General features: G+C 53.5%; 7 protein-coding genes across 7 annotated transcripts; 5 read left to right on the top strand and 2 right to left on the bottom strand.

Annotated features, from left to right (window-relative positions):
* Window positions 1-1,747: 1,747 nt before the first annotated feature.
* On the top strand, window positions 1,748-3,042 carry Z519_00197 (uncharacterized protein; the record flags this gene model as incomplete). The annotated part of the gene is made up of 2 exons (XM_016757956.1): window positions 1,748-2,149; window positions 2,200-3,042. The coding sequence occupies 2 exons, from the start codon at window positions 1,748-1,750 to the stop codon at window positions 3,040-3,042; spliced, it is 1,245 nt and encodes a 414-aa protein (XP_016625205.1).
* Window positions 3,043-4,378: 1,336 nt separating this feature from the next.
* Z519_00196 (uncharacterized protein) lies at window positions 4,379-5,625 on the top strand (the record flags this gene model as incomplete). Its single annotated transcript, XM_016757955.1, has 2 exons — window positions 4,379-4,905; window positions 4,959-5,625. 2 exons carry the CDS (start codon window positions 4,379-4,381, stop codon window positions 5,623-5,625), a joined length of 1,194 nt encoding a protein of 397 aa, XP_016625204.1.
* Window positions 5,626-6,377: 752 nt separating this feature from the next.
* Z519_00195 (uncharacterized protein) lies at window positions 6,378-7,349 on the top strand (the record flags this gene model as incomplete). The annotated part of the gene is made up of 1 exon (XM_016757954.1): window positions 6,378-7,349. The coding sequence occupies one exon, from the start codon at window positions 6,378-6,380 to the stop codon at window positions 7,347-7,349; it is 972 nt and encodes a 323-aa protein (XP_016625203.1).
* A 64-nt stretch (window positions 7,350-7,413) lies between these two features.
* On the bottom strand, window positions 7,414-9,461 carry Z519_00194 (uncharacterized protein; the record flags this gene model as incomplete). Its single annotated transcript, XM_016757953.1, has 3 exons — window positions 7,414-8,609; window positions 8,735-8,886; window positions 8,974-9,461. 3 exons carry the CDS (start codon window positions 9,459-9,461, stop codon window positions 7,414-7,416), a joined length of 1,836 nt encoding a protein of 611 aa, XP_016625202.1.
* Window positions 9,462-10,640: 1,179 nt separating this feature from the next.
* On the top strand, window positions 10,641-12,986 carry Z519_00193 (uncharacterized protein; the record flags this gene model as incomplete). The annotated part of the gene is made up of 1 exon (XM_016757952.1): window positions 10,641-12,986. One exon carries the CDS (start codon window positions 10,641-10,643, stop codon window positions 12,984-12,986), a length of 2,346 nt encoding a protein of 781 aa, XP_016625201.1.
* Window positions 12,987-13,957: 971 nt separating this feature from the next.
* Window positions 13,958-14,383, top strand: Z519_00192 (uncharacterized protein; the record flags this gene model as incomplete). Its single annotated transcript, XM_016757951.1, has 1 exon — window positions 13,958-14,383. One exon carries the CDS (start codon window positions 13,958-13,960, stop codon window positions 14,381-14,383), a length of 426 nt encoding a protein of 141 aa, XP_016625200.1.
* A 1,564-nt stretch (window positions 14,384-15,947) lies between these two features.
* On the bottom strand, window positions 15,948-20,087 carry Z519_00191 (uncharacterized protein; the record flags this gene model as incomplete). The annotated part of the gene is made up of 2 exons (XM_016757950.1): window positions 15,948-19,865; window positions 19,935-20,087. The coding sequence occupies 2 exons, from the start codon at window positions 20,085-20,087 to the stop codon at window positions 15,948-15,950; spliced, it is 4,071 nt and encodes a 1,356-aa protein (XP_016625199.1).
* Between the last annotated feature and the right edge of the window lie 396 nt (window positions 20,088-20,483).

Below are 20,483 nucleotides of genomic sequence, written 5' to 3'. Positions count from 1 at the left end.
GGCAATGGTCGAAATCCCTGAGCAGGTCATGGATGCCCACTGGGGCCAAGTAACGCCATTCAGCGTTTTGTGCCAGGTCGAGAACTGATGAAATTTGTCGCACAACGGCCAAGGTCTTGGAGAGGGCTAGGACGCTTGAGCTGAAACATGGCGACAACGAATCGCCCCGCGTCGAATCCGGGCCCGTCCGCTGCTTCGACCCTCCAGTATGGAATTACCTAGGTAGCTTGAACGCACAGCGATCGATCAGTGGGCAACAGGCTGGAAGTTCCACTGGGTGATGGCAACGCGGCCTGAAACAAGGAGCACGCAGGGGGTAACAGAAAAAAAAAACGAGAGGAGGAAGGGGAGAAATGCCGGGTTAGGGGGCGGATTCAAGCTTTTTGGGCGGCGGCACGCCTTGTGCTATTGCAACTCGTACCATGATCCGGTTCGGTTGCAGCCTCGCCTGCTGCTGGTAGAATACACCGGTCCAGGCTCGCCAGGTCCAGCGGAGATTCCCCCTGCCTAGAGGCTCCCCGCGCTTACTGTTCAATCTTTGTCGTGAGATCAGGAAGATAGTAAAGCTCCATTCCGTTGGGCTCAGTACGAGGAGTAAAACTCGTACCCAGATGGAAGACGACGGGTGGCTGGCACTGGCAGCTCCTCAGTACAATACTGTACAGCGCCTCACGTGCGCATTTTATGCAGTCAGCAATACCTCGTATCGGATTCATGACAACGGAAGCCCTAAATATATAGCTTGCGTTTAGTAATGCTTCTGGTGGTATCATGAGCTGGCCATCAGCAGCGGCAATCCTGACATCAGACACTGTAGGAGTGGCCGACGATGTTGATTACATATTCAAGACCCGCGTGAAGCCAAACATTATACCTTTTGTCTCATGCAGCACTCATACCAGAGACATCTGCAGCTGCTGGTGGAAGAGCTGCGCCAATTCGTCTTTTCTGGTTGGGCATATATCCATAGAGGAAGCGTCCTAAGGACTAGGTTTGTAGGGCGCTTGTACTCATAACTGCCCTTATATATTGTATATGAACACCACTTCACCAGTACCTCGTAGTAGACAGCGAAAGGACAGCAAGACAGGGCGAGAGGTGCAATACGAGGCACTTTCTCGGCACTCCGTCCATGATCTGTACACCTTGACACTTGTTGCGGATCTGGGGAGGTGGACCTTCTGCATTAGGCGCGGAGCCCCTGATTAACAGTTAAACACTTCATTAATTGGGACTGGTGGGAAAAAGGGGCAGAGAGCCAGGGCAAGGAACAACTTTTACATTCAGCTGTAGAAGTGACACTCTGACCATTCCGTGACCATCCCGTGCCCCTGTACCTCGTACGAGGTACTCGGTAGAGCAGTCGTTGAACCTGCCGCTTTCGGCGATGTCTCTCTTGGCCCGCTAGCCTTTCTTGGCCTCTTCGGCAAGGGCTGTTTGGCTGGCGCAGCTGTGCAGCCAAACACCTCCATATTCCTCCGCCTAGGTATGTAATATGGAGTCCCATTCACCACGCACCGAGGACTGAGGGCATCCCTTGTATCTTACTCATATCACTATCCATCCTCGGATCTGCTGGAGGCGACTCTCGTTTTATGCAGCGATATTAACATCGTCACGCGCTCGGACGTGACATTCTTTCTTGATTCCGCTTGGTGTCTCACTCAGGCTATGTCTCTATCCTCGTTCACCGTCTTCTGCCTCTCGGTCATTGTCATTCGCTTTCGCTTCCCCTTGTGAGGACATTATGCTCTTCGCCGCGCCTGCTCGGCTCAACTTTGTGGTGGTTGGGCTCGTCATTACGGCCTTCCTCCTGTTCTACGGCTCCTTTCGATCTCCCCGCCTCGACGAGCAAGATCTCTTTGATTCCGCGGATGCGATTCCTACCATCCTCGAAGCTTCCCTAGCGCAGCCCCCGGCGAGAACGACGACTCGTGTCGAGGATGTTAGCCATCGTGTTCACTCAGATGATTTTGCCCATCGGGTTCAGAACGAGACGCTGGGGTTCCAAGAGATATACATGATATCACTTCCCGGAAGGACGGATAAGCAAGATGCTTTTGCAATGCAAGCAGCCTTTTCCGAAATCTCGTATACACAAGTGGATGGGGTTTATGGCCACGAGGTTCCTGTGAAGGCGCTACCTCACGTATGTTAGAGAATAAGGACTCAGGTTTATAATTGCTAAATCTCGTACAGACTATGGGCCAAAGTTCCAATGTCATCGGATGTTGGCGCGCACATCTGAATGTTTACCAAAAAATGGTCCATGAAAAGGTCTCGACAGCTTTGATTTTTGAAGACGACGCTGATTGGGACGTCTCGCTCAAAGAGCAGCTGGTGCAGTTCGCCAGAGGCTCGAGATTTATCACCAATACTTCCGAGGATGAATTTTCTCATTCTCCGTATGGGCATGACTGGGATATTTTGTGGATAGGCCACTGCGGCACCTGGGTCCTTCCTGACGACAACCGACGATTCTTCGTTATCCCAGATGACTATACCGTCCAGCCCCCCGAGGCCCGTGTCGATAATGTCGACCAACCTGACATGAGCCACTGGGAAAGCGGCCCTCGAGGCGACAATCGAACGAGAATAGTTTTTCATTCGGAAGGAGGAGTCTGCACGGCGTCCTACGCCATCTCCCAAAAAGGCGCACGGAAAGCTCTATATCATCTCTCCATGGTGCCGTACAATAGTCCGGTCGACTGGGGCTTGGCCAATCTTTGCAAGAACAAAGAGTACGAGTTCACTTGTGTATCACCATGGCCGCAACTCGTGGGGGTATCTCGGCCCACGGCGAACACTGCGAAATGGAGCGACATCGGATATGGTCCAGATTCAGAGAGAGTGGTCGAGCAAGGTAGCTCACTACATCTTGTCTATCCTACCCGCCAGAACATTCCGAACTTCCTCCACGGAAAGACCATCTTTAACAGCCAGTACCCTGATATTGCGCCACCAATGAGTATCAAGGAGATTGGCAAAGCGGTCGGCCACATTGAAATCCTGGAACCCGAGAACCTACCCGAACACGGATGACATGCTATGGTGATTGCCCTTTATTCTGAACTACACAAGGCCACCACAGGCCGGCTTCTGCGCGCCACCGTCTCCGGCGTTCGGATCTCGAATTGGATAACGGCGAATGTCGAACGAAGGGGCAACACCTAATCGTCAGCGTGACGTCGAATTGCGACCCGGTTGGGCTATACGCCTTGAGCAACATCCCGCACAAGATGTTTCCAACCAAGATTGTTGGTTGAACCTGGTGAAGTTTGTGCGAGCCCCAGAGACACGGCAACGTACCCTGCCGTTGGCAACCCCCCGTCCTTGGCTAGGGACATGGTGTAACCCAATGTCGAAGCGCACCAGCCACCGCGGTTCCCTTGATAGCGATTGATTTCCGCCACTACGAACTCTGGGACCGTCTTGGGCTGATTTGAGAGCCACGAGTTGGATGAGGATACGAGGTACTACTAATCAGTTGGGGAGGAAAAGAACTTTGGATCTGTCTTGTATAGCTACGCGAGACCCCGTTGGTTTAGAACCAGCCATTGACGTTCTATTCTTTTGCTCCGTACCTACTGTGGCTGTCCTCTCCGACCTGTGACGCGTCAAGACGCGTGTGTAAATCTAGATGTATGATGCATTGATCGATCGGTAAACAGAAACTAGGCAGAATGAGTGTCTAGTTCATTCTTGACGGGGACTTGAGACTTGGCCGTGGACGATATGCGAATCCGGACACTCCTTTGACGCAGGGATCCTCAGGCACAGGCAGGGATCAAGGATGGAAGAGAATCTTTCTGTTGCGCAACATCCCCCAGCTCAATTACAGCACTTACCTCCCTAGTTCCCTTTTTCGACTCAAGTCAAAGAGTAACAGACGATCAACATCAGTCTGAGATTACCGCTCCGTCCCTCGTACACCTCGACCCCATGTGCTCCGTAGGGTAGACACACATGTCAGCTCAAGCCACTTCACCCCAGTACTACACAGAGCTCGCGGGGGCCGAGATTCGAGACCGCACCAGATAACGAAATACCATGGCTACCCCCCCAGCCCACAATTGCCCCTGAACTTGTCCGACTCTGGAAGGATTAGACTTTGGTCTGAGATATGCCAGAAACTCTCGGCGTCCCTGGTAGACTCCTCTTGCTCCTCCCTTGCTGGGCGCCAGCATCAGTCGGCGGGAAAATGTGTCCTTTGTGAGACCGCCGTTGTTGTCCTCGCTCGCTGTTTCCTTTGTCTTGCCATCCGGATGTTGCCAACTCGTTGTCGCTCATTTAGTTGACCTCTGCAGCTTCGAGAGGCCTATCTCTAACCCAGGTCTCCCTATCTTTTCTGTCCTTTCTGTCGCTCCTTTCTCCTACAATGGATTTGGGCCCCTCGCCTCGAAACGGGAACCCGCTACAACAGCTCTATGGATCGCGCCGGTCGCTTCGATGGATTGTATTCCTCGTCCTCGCAGCCCTCGCAGTCATTTACATGACCGGATCGTCCTACCAACCCTACGGCGCGGCCAGCAGCGGCGACTCCAGCAGTGGCAGCACCGGCCACAAATCTTCTACATCCGGATTCAAGCACCCGCACAAGAAGCAGGCGAAGAATCTGAGTCCGGTCGATTTGATGAAGAGACCGATATCGCGCGACTTGCAATCCATGCCCAAATTGATGCACCAAAGCTGGTCCTCGACCGAGCTGCCGGCCAAGTTTGAACGCTGGAGTTCAATGTGCAAGCAGCAACATCCTGATTGGGAATGGGTGCTGTGGACGGACGAGGACAATGAAGAGTTGGTCAGGACACACTTTCCGTGGCTGCTGAAGACATATCTGGGCCTGCCCAGCGTCATCTACCGGGCGGATTTGGTGCGAAACCTCTACATGTACATGTTCGGAGGGTGAGTATCCACTACAACACGAGGGTGCAGGACCGGGCTGACCGATGATGTAGAGTCTATGCCGATCTGGACATTGAGTGCCTGCAGCCAATTGATCAGCTTTTCGCCGAATACAACGTGACGACTGTCTCGCACGGCAAACCACGACCCCAATCCACGCAGAACATGCAGAAGAGCGGCCGAAAAGCCTTCTTCGGCAGAATGGGCACAGACACGGGCTCCTCAAACTCGATCCCCAATGCCTGGATGGCGTCGACGCCGGGCCACCCCTTTTTCCTCATCGTGCTCGAGTCTGTCATGAAGAGGATGAGCGAAGAAGGTGGTGACATGGAAAACGTCGAGGGTATCACAGGGCCCGGAAAGCTGTACGACATGATCAACGAATACACCCAGCCCGAGAGCAAATGGGCCGGAGAAGCACTCGACAAGCATGTGGCCAAGAATCCAACGGCCAAGCAGTTCAATCCGCGCAAGGGATTGAAACATTCCATCGAGGTGCTGCCCTTCCAATACATTTACCCCTACTCGTGGGAGCGGGATGGCGAGGCCTTCCGAGACGTCTGCTGGGCCACCAAGGAGACATTCAACTCCGAGAGATGCAAACTGCTGCTCGCCACCGATCGCTGGCCCAGTTATACGGTTACCTACTGGAGCCACACTTGGACCAGCGGTGGCCATGACGACGGAAATGTACAAAAGCTTGAAATGTCAGATCAATGAGGAAAGAAGGAAAGCGAATTGTTTCCAAGCAGTCGGGAATGTCTGATGAAGGTTTTTCTCCCTGGCGAGAGGTTTTGGAGTACAAAAAGAGATTTCATGGTTTTCTTTGGCTGTCTTTTTTTTTATTAACGAGATCATCGATGAGAATTCTTTGGGCGGGCAAGGCTTTTCGCTCATGCCATGCTTTATTTGGCGAGGCGTCAGGAAATGGGGATAGATATCTGCATGTACTATACCAGTCGTCTATCGTCTGCTGGGCCAGAATTAGAGGTGACAGTCCATGTTCGGTCTTGATGTCTGATAGAAACGGTAATGGAATAGAATAAAGACGGGGTTTTTGAGATGAGCGCCTTCGTCTCATCAAAGCCTGTTGTGCATGTTCTAAGGGTTGATGTCGTAAGAGTCGTAAATAGGTCCTCGGCCAATTTCCGGACCGGTCGGTATCTATCTACAGTACTGTATCATCCATCCATCTATCTAGAGAGTAATATATAAGCATCGGCATCAGCATTGTCGTCTTATCTCGATGTACCTCGATTCAGCACAGCTTCTAATGTAACGGTCCTGTCTAGGTCTCGGCGCTTTAAATCTGGGTCTATGCGGTCTGCTGGTGTGACTCCGTTGAAGTCGAAAGGGCATACAAGAATTTAACACTGGCACTGACACACACCAAGAAAGGACAGAAAGGAAAGGAACGGGCAGGGAAGGGCCGGGCGAACCCGAAGAAGCGTTAACTAAGTTCCCCCTCGAAGATGCCTTACCACGACATCTCCCCATCCATACGGATAAACTACACCATCCACCAGCCCTCCACGCCCACGACCAGACCGTGGCTCGTGTTGATAAACGGCCTCGCGGACCCGCAGACAACCTGGGCCGCACAAGTCCCAGCCTTCACGGAGGCAGGATACACGGTGCTCACGTACGACAACCGCGGAGTGGGATTGTCGTCGCGCCCGGAGACCGACGACGAAGTCTACACAGCGGCTACCATGGCATCTGATCTGCGCAGCCTGGTCAAAGCGCTGAACCTGCCCGCCGCAGCGCCGTACCACGTCATGGGCGTCAGTATGGGTGGGATGATCGCGCAGACCTACGCGCTGGCCTACTGCGTGCCCGGGGCCGAAGGGGAGGGCGAAATCGCCAGCCTCACGCTGGCGTGCACGTACGCCGCGCCCGGCCCGTTCTGCGGCAGGATGTTTGCCCTGTGGCGCGAGATGGCGCTGCGCATGTCTATTGCCGACGTCATGCGCGACGTCGTCCTATGGGCGTTCACGCCCGCCTTCTTCGCTGACCCGGCCCGCCGTGACGACCTCGCCGCCATGGAGGAGGAGATGGCTCGTATTGACACCGACATGGGCCTCCGCAGCTACCTCGCGCAGTTGAACGTCATTACCGAATTCGACACCAGGGCCGAGGTGGGGAGATTGGCGGCGGCAGTAGCAGGGATGCAGGTCGTCGTGCTGGCGGGCGAAGGAGACATTCTGATACCTGTGGCGCTGTCCAATGAGTTGCACGGGTTGATTCCGGGCAGTCGTTGGCGCACCACAAGGGGCGGACACGCTTGTATGTGGGAGTTCCCGGACGAGTTCAACCGGTCGTGTCTCGAAGAGTGGAGGGCTCTGGAGGGGAGTGATGGCCACCGCCAACAAGGCATGATGGGTGGCCCGGGAGGAACGGCGCTGACGCTGCGCTATGTCGTGTCGTCTCGTTGCTGCGAATGAATGACCATGATATTAGCTACTCTGTATCTCTCCCACCCGGCCACATGTTCTCTGCTACTCGCTGCTATCTGACGAGTCTGAATCCGCGGTCCGTCTTCTCCCACTTCACGTCCATCTGCTCCGCAATCATCAGCACCTCCCGGGGACTCCTAACGTCGCTGACGACAGCGCGCGCGTCGCTGGTCAGAGGGTGCGAGAAGGCCGCCAGGCCGGACCCCTTCCACAGCAGTGTCTTCTCGTGCGCGGTCGCCGCGATCGTGCCGACCAGCAGCGTCAGCGCGAGGCCCAGCAGCGCCGCAGGCAGAGCCAGCCAGCCCCAGCGCACCTTAACATGCGGCTTGTCCTGGTAAGTGGCGCCGTCCGCCGTGGGGACCGCGTCCGACCCGATCGAATACGACCGGATGTTGTCGCTCATGGACTTGGCCAGGCTCGAAAACATCTGCAGGAACTGCGCAAAAGGGGATTGCTCGAAGAATATCCCCCAGAGGAACTGCGCGATCGGCGTTGTGGGTGTATTCGTCGGCGGCGTCCCGAACTCCAGCACCTGGCCGGCCCACTGCGTGGAGAAAAAATCCCGGATTGCCCCCAGCTGGTTGCTCTGATAGACGTTAGCGTAGCCTTTGTTCGAGTGGTTCGTAAAGGACGCCGGTGGTTCGAGCACGTAGACGTCCGGGGAGGTGAAACGGCCTTTTGCGTAGGTGTCGATGACCCTTTCGCTGAGTTTGCCCCTGGACACCGAGGCGTTAAATTTCTGCACGCAGTAGTAGATGGCGCACTCGATGGCTTGGGTGCTTGCGATGCCCATGATGTCGCTTGCCGGCGTCAAGCTCCCTAGATTCCCCCAGTCAGCCACGCCGGAGCCCCATTGTGTCCAGATGGTCGAGAGGACCGAGAGCGCCGAGTCTGCGTCGAAATGCACTGAATCGGCCGTGCTGCTCGAGATCTCGAGCGAAGAGTAGTTGACTGACGGAACTCCGGACGCCTTGAGCCCGTTGGGGAGCGAGTAGTTGCAGTAGGGCAGCGACATGTTGACGACCGACTGAACCCCATCGGCCTGTGATGACACCTGGGCCGTGCCACAGGTCTTCTTCAGCGAGGCCGTGACGTCGTGGCACTCGCTACACACGGCCATCGACGTGTACGTTTCCAGCCAGGTGCAGTTCCCCGTCGAGCAGGATACGTTCTTCATCTGCGACACGTCCGTGTACTGGTAGATTCCCGAATATATCGCTCCGACCATGTCGTTGGAAAGACTAGTGGCTATGCCCAGCAATCATTCAATCAGTCTCGAGAGAGAAGACGATAAAAAACATCTAGCCGCGCACAGACAGACAGAGAGACAGAGAGAGAGAGAGGGAGGGAGAGAGGGAAGAGGAAACACGTACTCAGAGAGTTGCTGCCCCAGTTGAGGTTCGTCCTCTGGATCCTCGCAACGTCCACCTGAACCGGCTGCAGCGGGTAGACCACCAGAGCTTGGAAGGAGAACCCAGTGCCCAGTGCGGCGATCACGATGATAGCTCCTAGACACGCGAGACGTCTTGCGTTGCGTCAGCTCCAGGAACCGACGAGGAGGACCGTGAAGGGGAGAGGTCATTTCTGGTTTTTCTTCTATTTCATAGCTTACCGACAACGCAGAGTCCACAAGAGTATAAGAGACCCCAAGGGGCCCCGAGCCGCTGACTCGAACTTTTGAAAATGCGCCAGAGGCCGCCTCCCCTTCTGGAACCAGATCCATTTCAACTGGCTGATGCTGGCGGCTACAGGGATCAAAAGCCCTGAGTTGAACGCGGTCGCAAAGACAGAGATGATCGTGTTGATGGTCAGTCCGAACGTCTTGCGATACTGGCTGCTCCCCACGGTCAACGTCCAAGTCGGCGCTTCTCTCCCGTTGTGTACGGCAAGGAGCGCAATGGTGCCAACCAGGCAGCCACACGCCAACGCCCAGCCGAAGAATTCGAACAACCAGTATCTCTCGACTGCATTGAGTAGATAGCTCTTCAGGCCGGGAGGTGTTGGTAGTGGCTCGCTGGCTTTCTCTGAGGGAGATGTACTGTTTCCAGCATCTGTGATCTTGATGTGGCCTTGCCGCTTAGAGCCATCGAGACTTTCCATTGCAAATGCGCTCATTTTTTGCTGTTGCTGCTGCAGATGTTGTTACTGCTCCCCCTGCCTACACATATACCAACACTTTCCCGTGCCATATGATTGAGCACCATCCTCGGGCAGCTTGCTGTCGCTTTTTTTCTTTTTGCCACGTGCCTGACAGAGACTGTATCGAGACCTCAACGGCGACGCCGTGGTGGCGTCGAATTGGGGCAGCTGGATGCGGGGCCATTGAGCAATAGTCATGCGAGACGCTAACAGATAAAGCAGGATATCAGTCTACTTTCAGCCCAGGATTCCTGAAAAGGGAGACTACGGCTTGAATAAGAATGGAAAAGTGGAAATTGCATAAAGAACCACGCGGTCTCGACTTGTGATTGCGAAAAGGGGCTTCTTATGTGGGTCCAGCCTTGCATCCACTTTTCCCAAATTTGTGTCTATCTTAGAAAACACAACATCCACGCTTCCAAACGGTCTAGGGCTATGTGGGGTCTCTAGAGGTACTGGGTACTCGTACATCGACTCTGTGAGTTTGTGCTTGCCCTTTTGGAGCAAACCTCGCAGCGTCATCTCGCCCATTGCCCATGTTCAGCAAAGAAGCCTCGCTTACAGCTCGCCGAGGACTTTTGTGCCACCATACGAACCTGTGCTTTTTACCCCCTGGTTTGCCACGTGTGATAGACTCACGGGGCTCGCCATCGTGCTGTACAGTACATGACCCATCCCCCTGGATGCTCGAACACCGGCCAGGCGAGGTCTCGTGCCACCGCATCTTGATTCTCCAGGGCCAAGCCAAGGACGGGACCTGGAAGTTAGTCGGGTCATAGCTCGGTGGATGGTGTTGAGTTTCTTTCTGCCCATTTCCTTTGTATATGTGTGGCTTGCTGGTTCTCTGCTGCCGTGACTGTTCTCGGTGCATCTGAATTGAAACCTTAACGCCGCATCAGGAGCAAGTTCGGACTGTGGCACCGACAGCGGATGAAAACATGACGTGGAGTTGTGCCAGTCAAGGAACGGTCTTCTCGTTTGCAGGACTGCTAGAGAGGTATGAAGCTCTCCCCGATTGTGAACCCAATTAAATAATACTCCGTGTTACCCTTCGACCTTTGGAGTTGGAGAGTCTTTGCTTCTCGGACAGGAATCATCTCGGGTCAAGTTACATACCGTCTCTTTGACTGACCATCCAAAATGACCGTTAAAGACGCCATTGTGACGGTCCAAGATGCCATCTCCGACTACCAGGATAAGCAGTCAACGCGTCATGCTCACGGCAGTATCGAGATGGTACGGCAATCCTCAAGACCCATAAACAGAGGTCTATATCCACCCCAGAGACAATTATCTGACAGCGACTCCGACGATGAAGGGTTAACACAGCTCGGTCTAAAATGGCAGCGGCTGAGAAGGAATGTCCTCCTTCGGTACATCATCTACATCGTCCCCGTAGCTATTCTTTTGGCCATTCCTATTGTTCTCTGCGCCACGGTGTACAAGGACAAGATGATCCATTCCAATTTCAAGACAACATCCACAACCCCAATCCTTACCTCGAACGTCACACAAATCGACCCCCTGGACGGCAATAGTACTAGCGATATCACATCACTTTACAACAACACCATTTCAACCGTCTATGAGACTACGAGCAAGGACGAACCCGGTGGAATTCATCTCTTGGGGCTCTTTATCTGGATCGAAGTTGTTTGGGTCTTTTTATGGATCGCAAAATTATTGGCCCAGGCTGTTCCCATTGTGTTCCAGACAGTTGGTGGAGCAATTCATACCGGAATCCGCAAGTACTGGTTGGTTCTCAAGGCTGTGGAAATCCCGTTGTCACTGTTCTTCTGGGCCATTCTGTCGATTGCCTCTTACTCGCTCATTTACGTGTTTGACAAAGAGTTCCACAAGGCACACGCAGGCAATATCAAATGGCTTAGTACGTTGCACAACGTGCTCAAAGCCACCATTGGCGTCTCAGCACTCTACTTGGTCGAGAAAATGCTCATCCAGATGGTCAGTGTAAACTACCATGGCAAACAATTCTACGACAACATCAAGGAGCTCAAGACTCTCAGCCGAGCGATCGAAACCATGTACGATGTCTCGCGGCAACGATATCATGACAACCATCCATCGTTCGTGGAGGAAGACCTTGATATTTGGGACACCAAGGGCTACCGAAAGGACAGGCTCGGCCGATTGAAGACCAAGGACCAGTCTACGGCAGTCTTCATGACCAATCTAGGCAACGCAGCTGCGAGTGCGACGTCCGTGCTCGGGTATCTGGTCAGCGACATCGCCGGAAGACAAGTCCTCATGCCCACTGCTTCCGGCCCGGTAGTGGAGGCGGCGCTCGAACGGCCCGTCAGCTCCGAAGCTCTTGCCCGACGTATCTGGAACTCGTTTACGAACTTTGGAGAGACCAAATTGGATCAAGCCGCCATTACCGTTATGCTCGGGCCTGGACGCGAAGCCCAGGCTGCCTATATCCACTCCAAAGTCGATGCCGATGAGAACGGCGACCTCACCCTGGAAGAGATGATCGAACTTGTGAAGAAGGTCGCAAACGACAGAAAGACAATCTGGGAAGGGGCCAACGATGTCAAAGACGCCATCAAAGTCCTCGACCGTGTCTTGGCTGTCATCGTCTTGATCTTTGTCTTCCTCATCTACGCCGCTTTCTTCTCGAACTACCTTGCCAATCACTACACCCAAATCTGGACAACCTTCACTGGTTGTTCTTTCCTGTTCGCCAGTACAGCAGGTGAGCTGTTTGCCGCCTGTATTACCGTCTTCATCAAACACCCCTACGACGTGGGCGACCGCATCAACGTCAGCGATGTCGAAATGGACGTCGTGAAGATCTCGCTTCTGTATTCCGTATTCAGGGAGGTGCAGTCGAAGCAGATGATCCAGATCCCCAACAGCGTTATCAACGGCGTCTGGATCAAGAACCTGACGCGGTCCAAGGAGCTCAGAGAGCAAATCACCCTCAACGTGTCGGTGGGGACGTCGTTCGAGGACATTGAGACTCTCCGTGGCGAGATGCTCAAATACGTCGCTGAACACAAACGGGATTTTACGCCGGCGGTTGAAATTCAGCTGATGTCTATTGCGGACCTGTCAAAGCTTGAACTCCGCGTCGAGTTCCAGCATAAGGGCAACTATGCCTCTGAATTCGTCCGAGCACAGCACCGCAGCAAGTTCGTTTGTGCCTTGTTGTCGGCGGTGCGAAAGGTCCCCATTGACGGACCAGGCGGTGGGGGTCCAGCTGCTGGATCGATGGAATCGCCAAACTACACAGTAGCTATTACGGACGACATGGCTAAGGCGGCCAAGGCACAGTTCGACGACAACAAGGACAAGAAGAGGATGGTCCCCAAGAACAACCATGTTGCCAGTGAGATAGGTGTGGCTGTTGGAGGACCCGTAGGCAGCACGGGTCTCCAGGTATTGCCCAGCACAGCGCGAAGCAGGACCGCCGGAGGCCCTCGAGGCTCAGACGACTTCACCAATGTTTCTTTACATCTGTGAGCCACATTTAGAAACTGAGGAACGCCATTTGATTCATGAGGGATTTCGGGACGCTGTTTATGCATTGCGAAAAGAGTATTTATTGGGCTAGATTTCGGACATAGATCTATCATAGGGGCAAGCGCAGGTGTATTTTTAGTCGGATCAGGTCTCTACAACAACTGGTTTCCTTTTAATGAAACGGTTCTTTACTACTTACTGCTGCATGCCACTTCCCAATGGATCATAGTCTCTCTCTTTCTTTTTCGCACCCCTAGACCGAGTACGGAGGACTTGTTTCCCCAACTACCCATGCCTGAAGCGGCGAGGCTGACGAGGCTGTATATCGTCATGTGAGCAGTGTTCTTATGTCATCAGCCGAGGCATTGAAGCTTCAAAAATACACCACAAGGCTCCGGTCGTCGCCCGCTCGGCTGAACACTACTGGATCCTCGAGAGCAACCGGTCAATCAGTTAATCGTCTCTCCGTCTCGAAGGTCCGATCTGTAGTGCGCACGTACCTCGTACTTGATTCTCCAGCAAGGGTGTAACGGTCATTTGGAAATACTCCCTTTCTGCACTTTTCGAGCCGGTTTATCCCTCTTTGGTCCAGCAGTCCTCCTTACATACGTTTCGAACGAGGGTTTTTGAAGCGACAATATCAGAGCCAATACTAGCTCGACCTAACCCCACAGCAAAGCGGCGGTCTCTTTTCTTCAACGAACAATGCTTGGCCTCGATATCGTGTCGAAGCGGAAACGCAAGATAGAAGACTACCCATACCGGCTGGAGTATAGGCTGCGGTGGTGAGTTCCTACCTTCCTCCCTACCTTACCTCCCACGTACCGACCTGGTCCTCCTCTGAGCCCGGGATTGATTCGATTGAAATCTGCCCATCAACTGTCTCTACTCTCCCCATGCGCAAACACATCTAACGACAGATCCCCCTTGTGGTGAGGATATATAGGAACGACAACGATGTCTTCGGGCACATGAACAACCCCTACTACGGCGTCCTCTGCGACAGCGTAGCGAACCAGTATCTGATTGAAAAGTGCGGGTACTCGATGGACCGATCGCCACAGGCCGCCATCATCGCGCACACTTACTTCGACTATTTCGGCTCCGTGAGTTACCCAGGTGTCGTCGAGGTTGGTCTCCGCGTGGCAAAGCTAGGAAAGTCCAGTGTACTTTACGAGGTCGGCATCTTTGCGAAGGGCGACCCCATAGTTAAGGCGGTTGGTGGGAGCATGCATGTTTGGGTGGCTAATGAGGGCGGGGTGCTTGGACGGCCGGCCTCTGAAGGCATGCCCGCACATGTGAGGACGGCGTATGAGGCGTTGATGGAGCCTGGAACTCTGGGAAAAGGCAATGGGGATGGGAAGCGGGAAGAAGGGACGCGGAAAGCAAGGCTGTGATAGAACGCGTGAATTTGTGGTTTTTTTTTTTTTTTTTCCTTCCTTTTTCCTTTTTTCCCTGAAGAAAAAGATCATATGTTGCTTCCTGCTTGCTTGCATGCCTTGGGTCGGATCAAAAAGAATACAATGGAACCCCATCCGTGCCCATGCCACGAACAATCAATCCCCCTTTCCTTCGGTTTCCATTTCCTAGACTCAACCATCCTTCCACCTCGCAAAACAGTCTGACATCACTAACTACCTAGTCTAGTTACTTCATCAGCGTCAGCGCAGACATCGCTCCGCCGAACCCGGTAACAATGCCCGTAGCCTTATCACCGTGCCGAAAATACCACGCGCTGCTCACGCAGTACAGCGCCATTGTCAGGCCAGTGATCGCGCGCTCGATCGTGGTCCACGTCGCCGGGTCGCGCTGCGAGAGCTGGTACGTAAACAGCGCGGCGATGCTGAAGAAGACGCTACCTTGGTACCAGCCTGCCTTTGCATAGCAGCGCAGCAGGGCCGGGAGGGACGTCCATGCCGGTAGGGCGAAGGTATTCAGACCATGCACCTGGATTTTGGTTATTCATCCGTTAGTTTGGTTGGCCTTGATGCAGGACAAAGATGGGGAAGCTTTCAACAGGTGGTTGGGGGGATGGAAATCGAGAGAGATGGTGAGATGCAAGAGATGAGACATGGGATATGGGACGTGGAATGAAGACCATACAGTATGCCCGACCGCGACAAGGGCGTGAGTAATGCTGGTGGCTAGGACCACGCGAGACATCCTCGTACGTGTCGGCGGGACTTCGATTTCAGCTTGCCCGAGTAGAAAAAGCAGTCGGTTGTCCTTGATTTGCGGGCCGAGTGATATTTTGTTTCCCTTAGAGCCTGAGTGAATAGGTGGCCCTGCTTGCTTGCTGTCTTGTTGGCTGGCTTCCTTTCTCCTTCTTATACCAATGTTTTGAAGTCGGTGACGAGGTGAGCGATATGTGGCAGAATGTCTGTGAATATTGGATGTTGGATCGTCGAAGCCGCCTGCCTGGGTAATCTAACAGCCTGGCCTTGTGGTCCTGGTGAAGCAACACTCCTTCAGTGGCGAGATTCGAGATTGATGGTATCGCCTTGCCTGCGAGAAGCCCTCGAATACTAGGTGTTACCTGTCCGTGTATGTTTCTTTATTAGATTCTCCCCTTTTACCGGCCGCGAGGGTTAGAGTGAAATCACAACTCAAGTCTCAGGAGTTGCCAGACCAACCCCCAGATTTCCGAGAGGGATGTGCGAGATATGTAGAAGGGAGGCCGGTTGATGTGTTATTTGACTTATTTGGCATCATCCCGCTTCTGCGCCATGATTCTTGGCTACGCCTGGACTCTGGACCATTTTGCATTCTGTGATTGTCGGAACCGAGGCTTTCGTGCGTAGCTGAGAGACGCAGCGAGGCGGAAGGATATTTGCCCCGAGTGAACCCTCAACGCTGATAACATAATACATCTGAAGGCCGAATACTCTTTTAAGCACGTATATCACCTCAGGATACAATATAAATAAGCTCGAAGCTATAACGCTCATTCCGTTACAACTACTATGTTCGCCACGAAAACACATCCGCGCCTGTGCCGGTACTATGCCTGTTGCTGTTCGGCCCAGACTGGGAAGAACGCGCAGTCCTACTGGAAGCCCTACTCTTCTTCTCAGCAGCCAGCTTAGCATACCGTTGCTCGAATATGGTGAACGCCGTGCTTGTGCCACTCCAGAAATCCCGCATCGGTGGTTGCTTCTTGGCCCGCACGGACGAGCTCCTGGTGGTCGTGGCTCTCGTGGCTCTCGTGGAATCTGCTCTGTCGACTGCGGCAGTTCTTTCAGGCTTGACGAATAGGCTCTCAGATAGATTAGGAGGCTTTCGTAGTTGGGATGTGGTGATAGGTATTGAGGTCTTTGCCTGTGGGTCTGGAGACTCTTGATTTGATGTCCGCAGTGAAAGACTCCTGTCAACGTCGGGCGTTCCCAATTCGGGTGAGGCGGTACGAGCAGCACCTTCACGCCATCTTTCGATGGAATCAATGCGATCTTCGATGGCGTGCTCCCTAGCTTGGCCAAGACGCTCAAACCGCCGACGTTGTTCGGCAATCTTTTCTTTTGCTGTCAGTGGTTTTATTGTCTTGGTTGGCGGAACCGGCGCAGTACCAAAGATTTGCTCTCGTTGGGGTACCAAGATGTCGCCTAGAGTCGACCTTCTCATTGTAGCATCTCGACTCGAATGCTTTTCGAGGTCAGAGGGTCTGATGATCCTTTCATGGTGTCTTGGGTCAACGAATTTATGAAAGAATTCAACAAACCCCATAGCTGCTGTTCCTGCACCCCTTGTATAAGGCTGATAGCTGTGGTAATGGTGAAAAACAGCATCGTCGAGATGGGATGGATGTATCGATTTGGGCCATTGTTCGCGGATCCAGATTTCCTTGACAAAGCAGTATGAGTTGAGGAAATCATCCACTTTCCCTTCGTAGTCGGGATATGACGCCCGGTACCTTTTGAAGAGACTATCAGTCCCGTCCGACTCATCTGGCATGGCTTTGACGTCCTCGTTATAGCCTCCACCATATGCAGATTGACGAGTGATTGGTGTCGACGACTGCCTTGGTGCCATAGCTGTAGACTCTGGCTGCCGGCTGCACCTTCTCTGGTTTGGCAACGGTTCCGATGTATCGCTGCTGTCGTCGTTATCGAGCCTAGATGACAAGAGAGAATGAGCTGTCGAGACCTTGGCCTCACTAATCGACCGTGAGGCCACCGGGGAATGTTGTCTTCTTTCCTCACTAGGTTCTGTGTCGTTGGCGTCGCGCGACTTCAAGTCGAGCAAGGCGAGTAGCCATCTACCTTCTGGAGTGTGTGCCGATGGTGAGATGCCGGCGTCATTACCAAACAATACTGAGCGAGAGCTTTGGAGCGGCGGCGGTTCTATTGGAGGTGAACCAGGACGTCGCATCGAATCTTTGGGCTTGGCAATCTGTCTCAATCGGTGCTCGTGATGCTCTATCTGTCTCTCGAGGACAGGTATGCAGTCGGGACCGACGACCAGGCCTTCTTCGCCCCGCCGCTGCGTTTTCATTGGGACGTCGCTGCTTCCTGAACCTGTTCGCTTCCTTTTTGCAGAAACCGAAAGCATCTCGCGAGCCTCAGACATGGGGGTTGCAGTGGCCTTTCCACTAGACCCACCAGCTGCTTCCCTTGTTTCTTTTGGACTGTCTGCCACAGTCTGATCAGCTCCTTCCGCGCATGGTTCAGCGTCAACCACTCTTACTCCCGCTGTCTCCGGATTAGGAGGTTGAGGACCCAGGTCATCGCTTTCGCCAGAAGCCCCCCGACCTTGCTGATCAGGAAGATCCTGGATATTTCTTCGGGAGCCATTTCTTCCAGAAAGCGAAATGTCCAAGTTGGCACTGCCGACAGAGCTCGAGGGCTCTCCTAGGATAACATTTTCGTATTTGGATTTCATTGCTTCACAATCTTGTGACTGAACATTTGTTACGGCGGGGCTATTTTGGTTCGACTCTTTAGTAGTCGAATCTGAGATATCATTTGCCGACAGAGCCCCCTGGGTGCGTTCTGTTGTTGCAGCTGCAGCGATCTCACCTGAGCTTGGTTCATTGTAGGTGCCAGGGACAAAAGTTGAAGCAGGATTTCTATCACTAGTCCTTTTCTTTGGAATTGTCGGAGCGTCTCGTACAGCAAGGAGCCGGGACAGATTTAAGCCTTTGCCACCGTATGGCGTTCTTGTAACTTGTATTTTCTCCAAACTGGAGCCACCTGACACCCTTGTGGTCGTGGAAGCTATTTCCTCTTGGGACGAGCTCTTGTCATTCGGATCAGCATGCGGAAATTGCACCGAATGTGGTACTTCCGCAGCCGAAGATAGATCAGCACCGTCGTTTGAAATTCGTCCAGGAAAACTAGGGCTGCGATCATTAGATGGTGACTTAACTCTATCCCCTTGTTGCTGGCTGGTGAAGCCTGCGAGCGACGGATCGGGATCACTTAGCATTGCACTTTCCTGATTTTCTCCGTCACAGGCAATACGGGCAGGTTGTCTCTGTCGCTCTAGGTTCGGGGGAGGACTGTTTGGTGGCAGTCTGAGTACTCGCCGCTGTTGAGTTGGCGGACTTTGAGACCAGGCGACGAATTCTTCAGAATCGCTGGCATTCTCTTCATTCGAGTGGGCCGATGCCAACTCATGGCGTTGTTCATGTTGAGCCGGAGGTAGATCTTTCCCTGAGGCCTCAGCTTCTGTATCATCTGGCGACGACGCGCGGCTGTTTGCTCGCTCATCTGCAGCGTCGCAGAGCTGCACCTGGAGGGCTAAAGGCACCTCTCCCGGTCTCGGTGTACGACCGACAAGGGGTGGCTGCCAGCTGTTCCCGGATTCCAAGAGCGACTTCAACAAGTTTGCTTGTTCTCGTGGGATATGTTGAATGTGTCTAGGAATATATCTGCCTCCTTGTGCCTGTTCCCGCCAACGCTGAAAACGACTTGGCGGCACTTCAGCCGATTGCGGGACAGCAGCTCGCTTTCCAGGACTCGATTTCGTCGCCAGCTTGGATGGCTCATCGTGGCTGTGGTCTCCCGACTCTCTCGGAGAAACTGGAATGTCGGCCCCAAGCTCAGTCATTTCCACAGGGCTACTTTGGTCGTTTCCCGTTGTGATGGCAGGAGTACTCAGAAGTCGGGGCGGGGTAAGATTGGCTGAATTTGACGGAGCTCTCGATTCAAATCCTGGTCTCTGCTTGGTATTTCTGGATGCGGACGATAGGATCTCAACGTGGGGCTTATTGCTTTCCCTCTTTGGCGCGAATGGACTATCCTTTGATACAGGCTCTTGCATGGGCTTTGAAGGGAGACAGGTTGGAGAGCCGTTTGGTCTTTTTATATCCTGGGGTGACGCGAGAGAATGGCCTTTGCCATTAGTGTCTGACCCATTTACTTTGCAGGCCGCCGGGTTGGATGATTTGGTCAGGCTCCAGCCACTGAGATCAATGGGTACCTGTGTGCAGAATGGCTGAGAGAGATCTTCCTCAGCGTCCTCATCAGGTTTTGTAGCCCCGTGATGTGCCTGTGTGCTGCAATCAACTTGCGATTGGAAAGAGTCTGTGCTGGCACGTGAGACCGGCCTCGAGGGAGCACGATTGCGTCTTTTCAGGACCCAGTACTGAGACATCCTTTCGCGTACATCTGGGTCCTCAGTTACAGAACAGCCAGAATTGAAGCCTTGTCCCAACCGACCCGTCTCCTCCACAATCTTGCAGGTTGTAATCTGGAGCAATGGTTTCGGTGGGTTGACATGAGGGGTGACTCGAAGGACAGGATCAATAAGGTGTAAGAGTGTTCCCTGCTGGGCACCGGACTGTATCATTTCAGTTGCCGTGCCCTGAGGGAAGATGGTCTCTATACTGTGTATTCCATCAGAGATCTCGCCCCTGGGTTCGGTAGAACCAAGTTTCGCAGGCTGATGGAAACGGTTAGCCGCCTAGGACAATCCAAGGATCGAATGCGATTTTACCTTTAGCAAGCGCACAGTCTTTCGACATGCCGCCTTGTAGCTTGCTTTCAGACTACCGTCAATTTTCTGGAACTGAAACTCGGCAGAGCGACATCCTTGGACCTCGCCGAACCACGCATCGAGGGCGGTCTTGATGAATTCGGCCAGCCATGGCTTCTGGGATTCCATGGGCTCCGGCAGAGTAATGCATGCGAATAGACACGGTCGGTGTGAACAAGCTGCATCGTCGTCGCAACGGGCATTGCTGAATGTCGGTGTTTTAGGTCGCCGAATGCGCACCCACACGTTCGCAGATGGGAGTCTGACCGACGCGTTCTGACGCGACGCCCTTTGCCAAGCCATGACGTTGGATACCTACTTGTTAGTGCAGTTGTATGTGGCGCAGGTGGCGGCCTTCTGCGGCTTCATCTTCTGTGGAGAAATAATGATCGCATTCACATCGACGACCACACAGTCACACAGTCCCAAGGCTGCTCCATGCGTTGTTGCCGACGGTGGCACCCATCTCCTCAAACCGTGGCGATATCTGTTACCATCACTCGAGATGAGTTTCCGAGCATGAAG

This window comes from Cladophialophora bantiana (genome assembly GCF_000835475.1).
Source record: "Cladophialophora bantiana CBS 173.52 unplaced genomic scaffold supercont1.1, whole genome shotgun sequence".
Lineage (NCBI taxonomy): Eukaryota > Fungi > Ascomycota > Eurotiomycetes > Chaetothyriales > Herpotrichiellaceae > Cladophialophora > Cladophialophora bantiana.
Note: the sequence above shows the minus strand (reverse complement) of the source record. Positions and strands in the feature narration are given on the sequence as shown.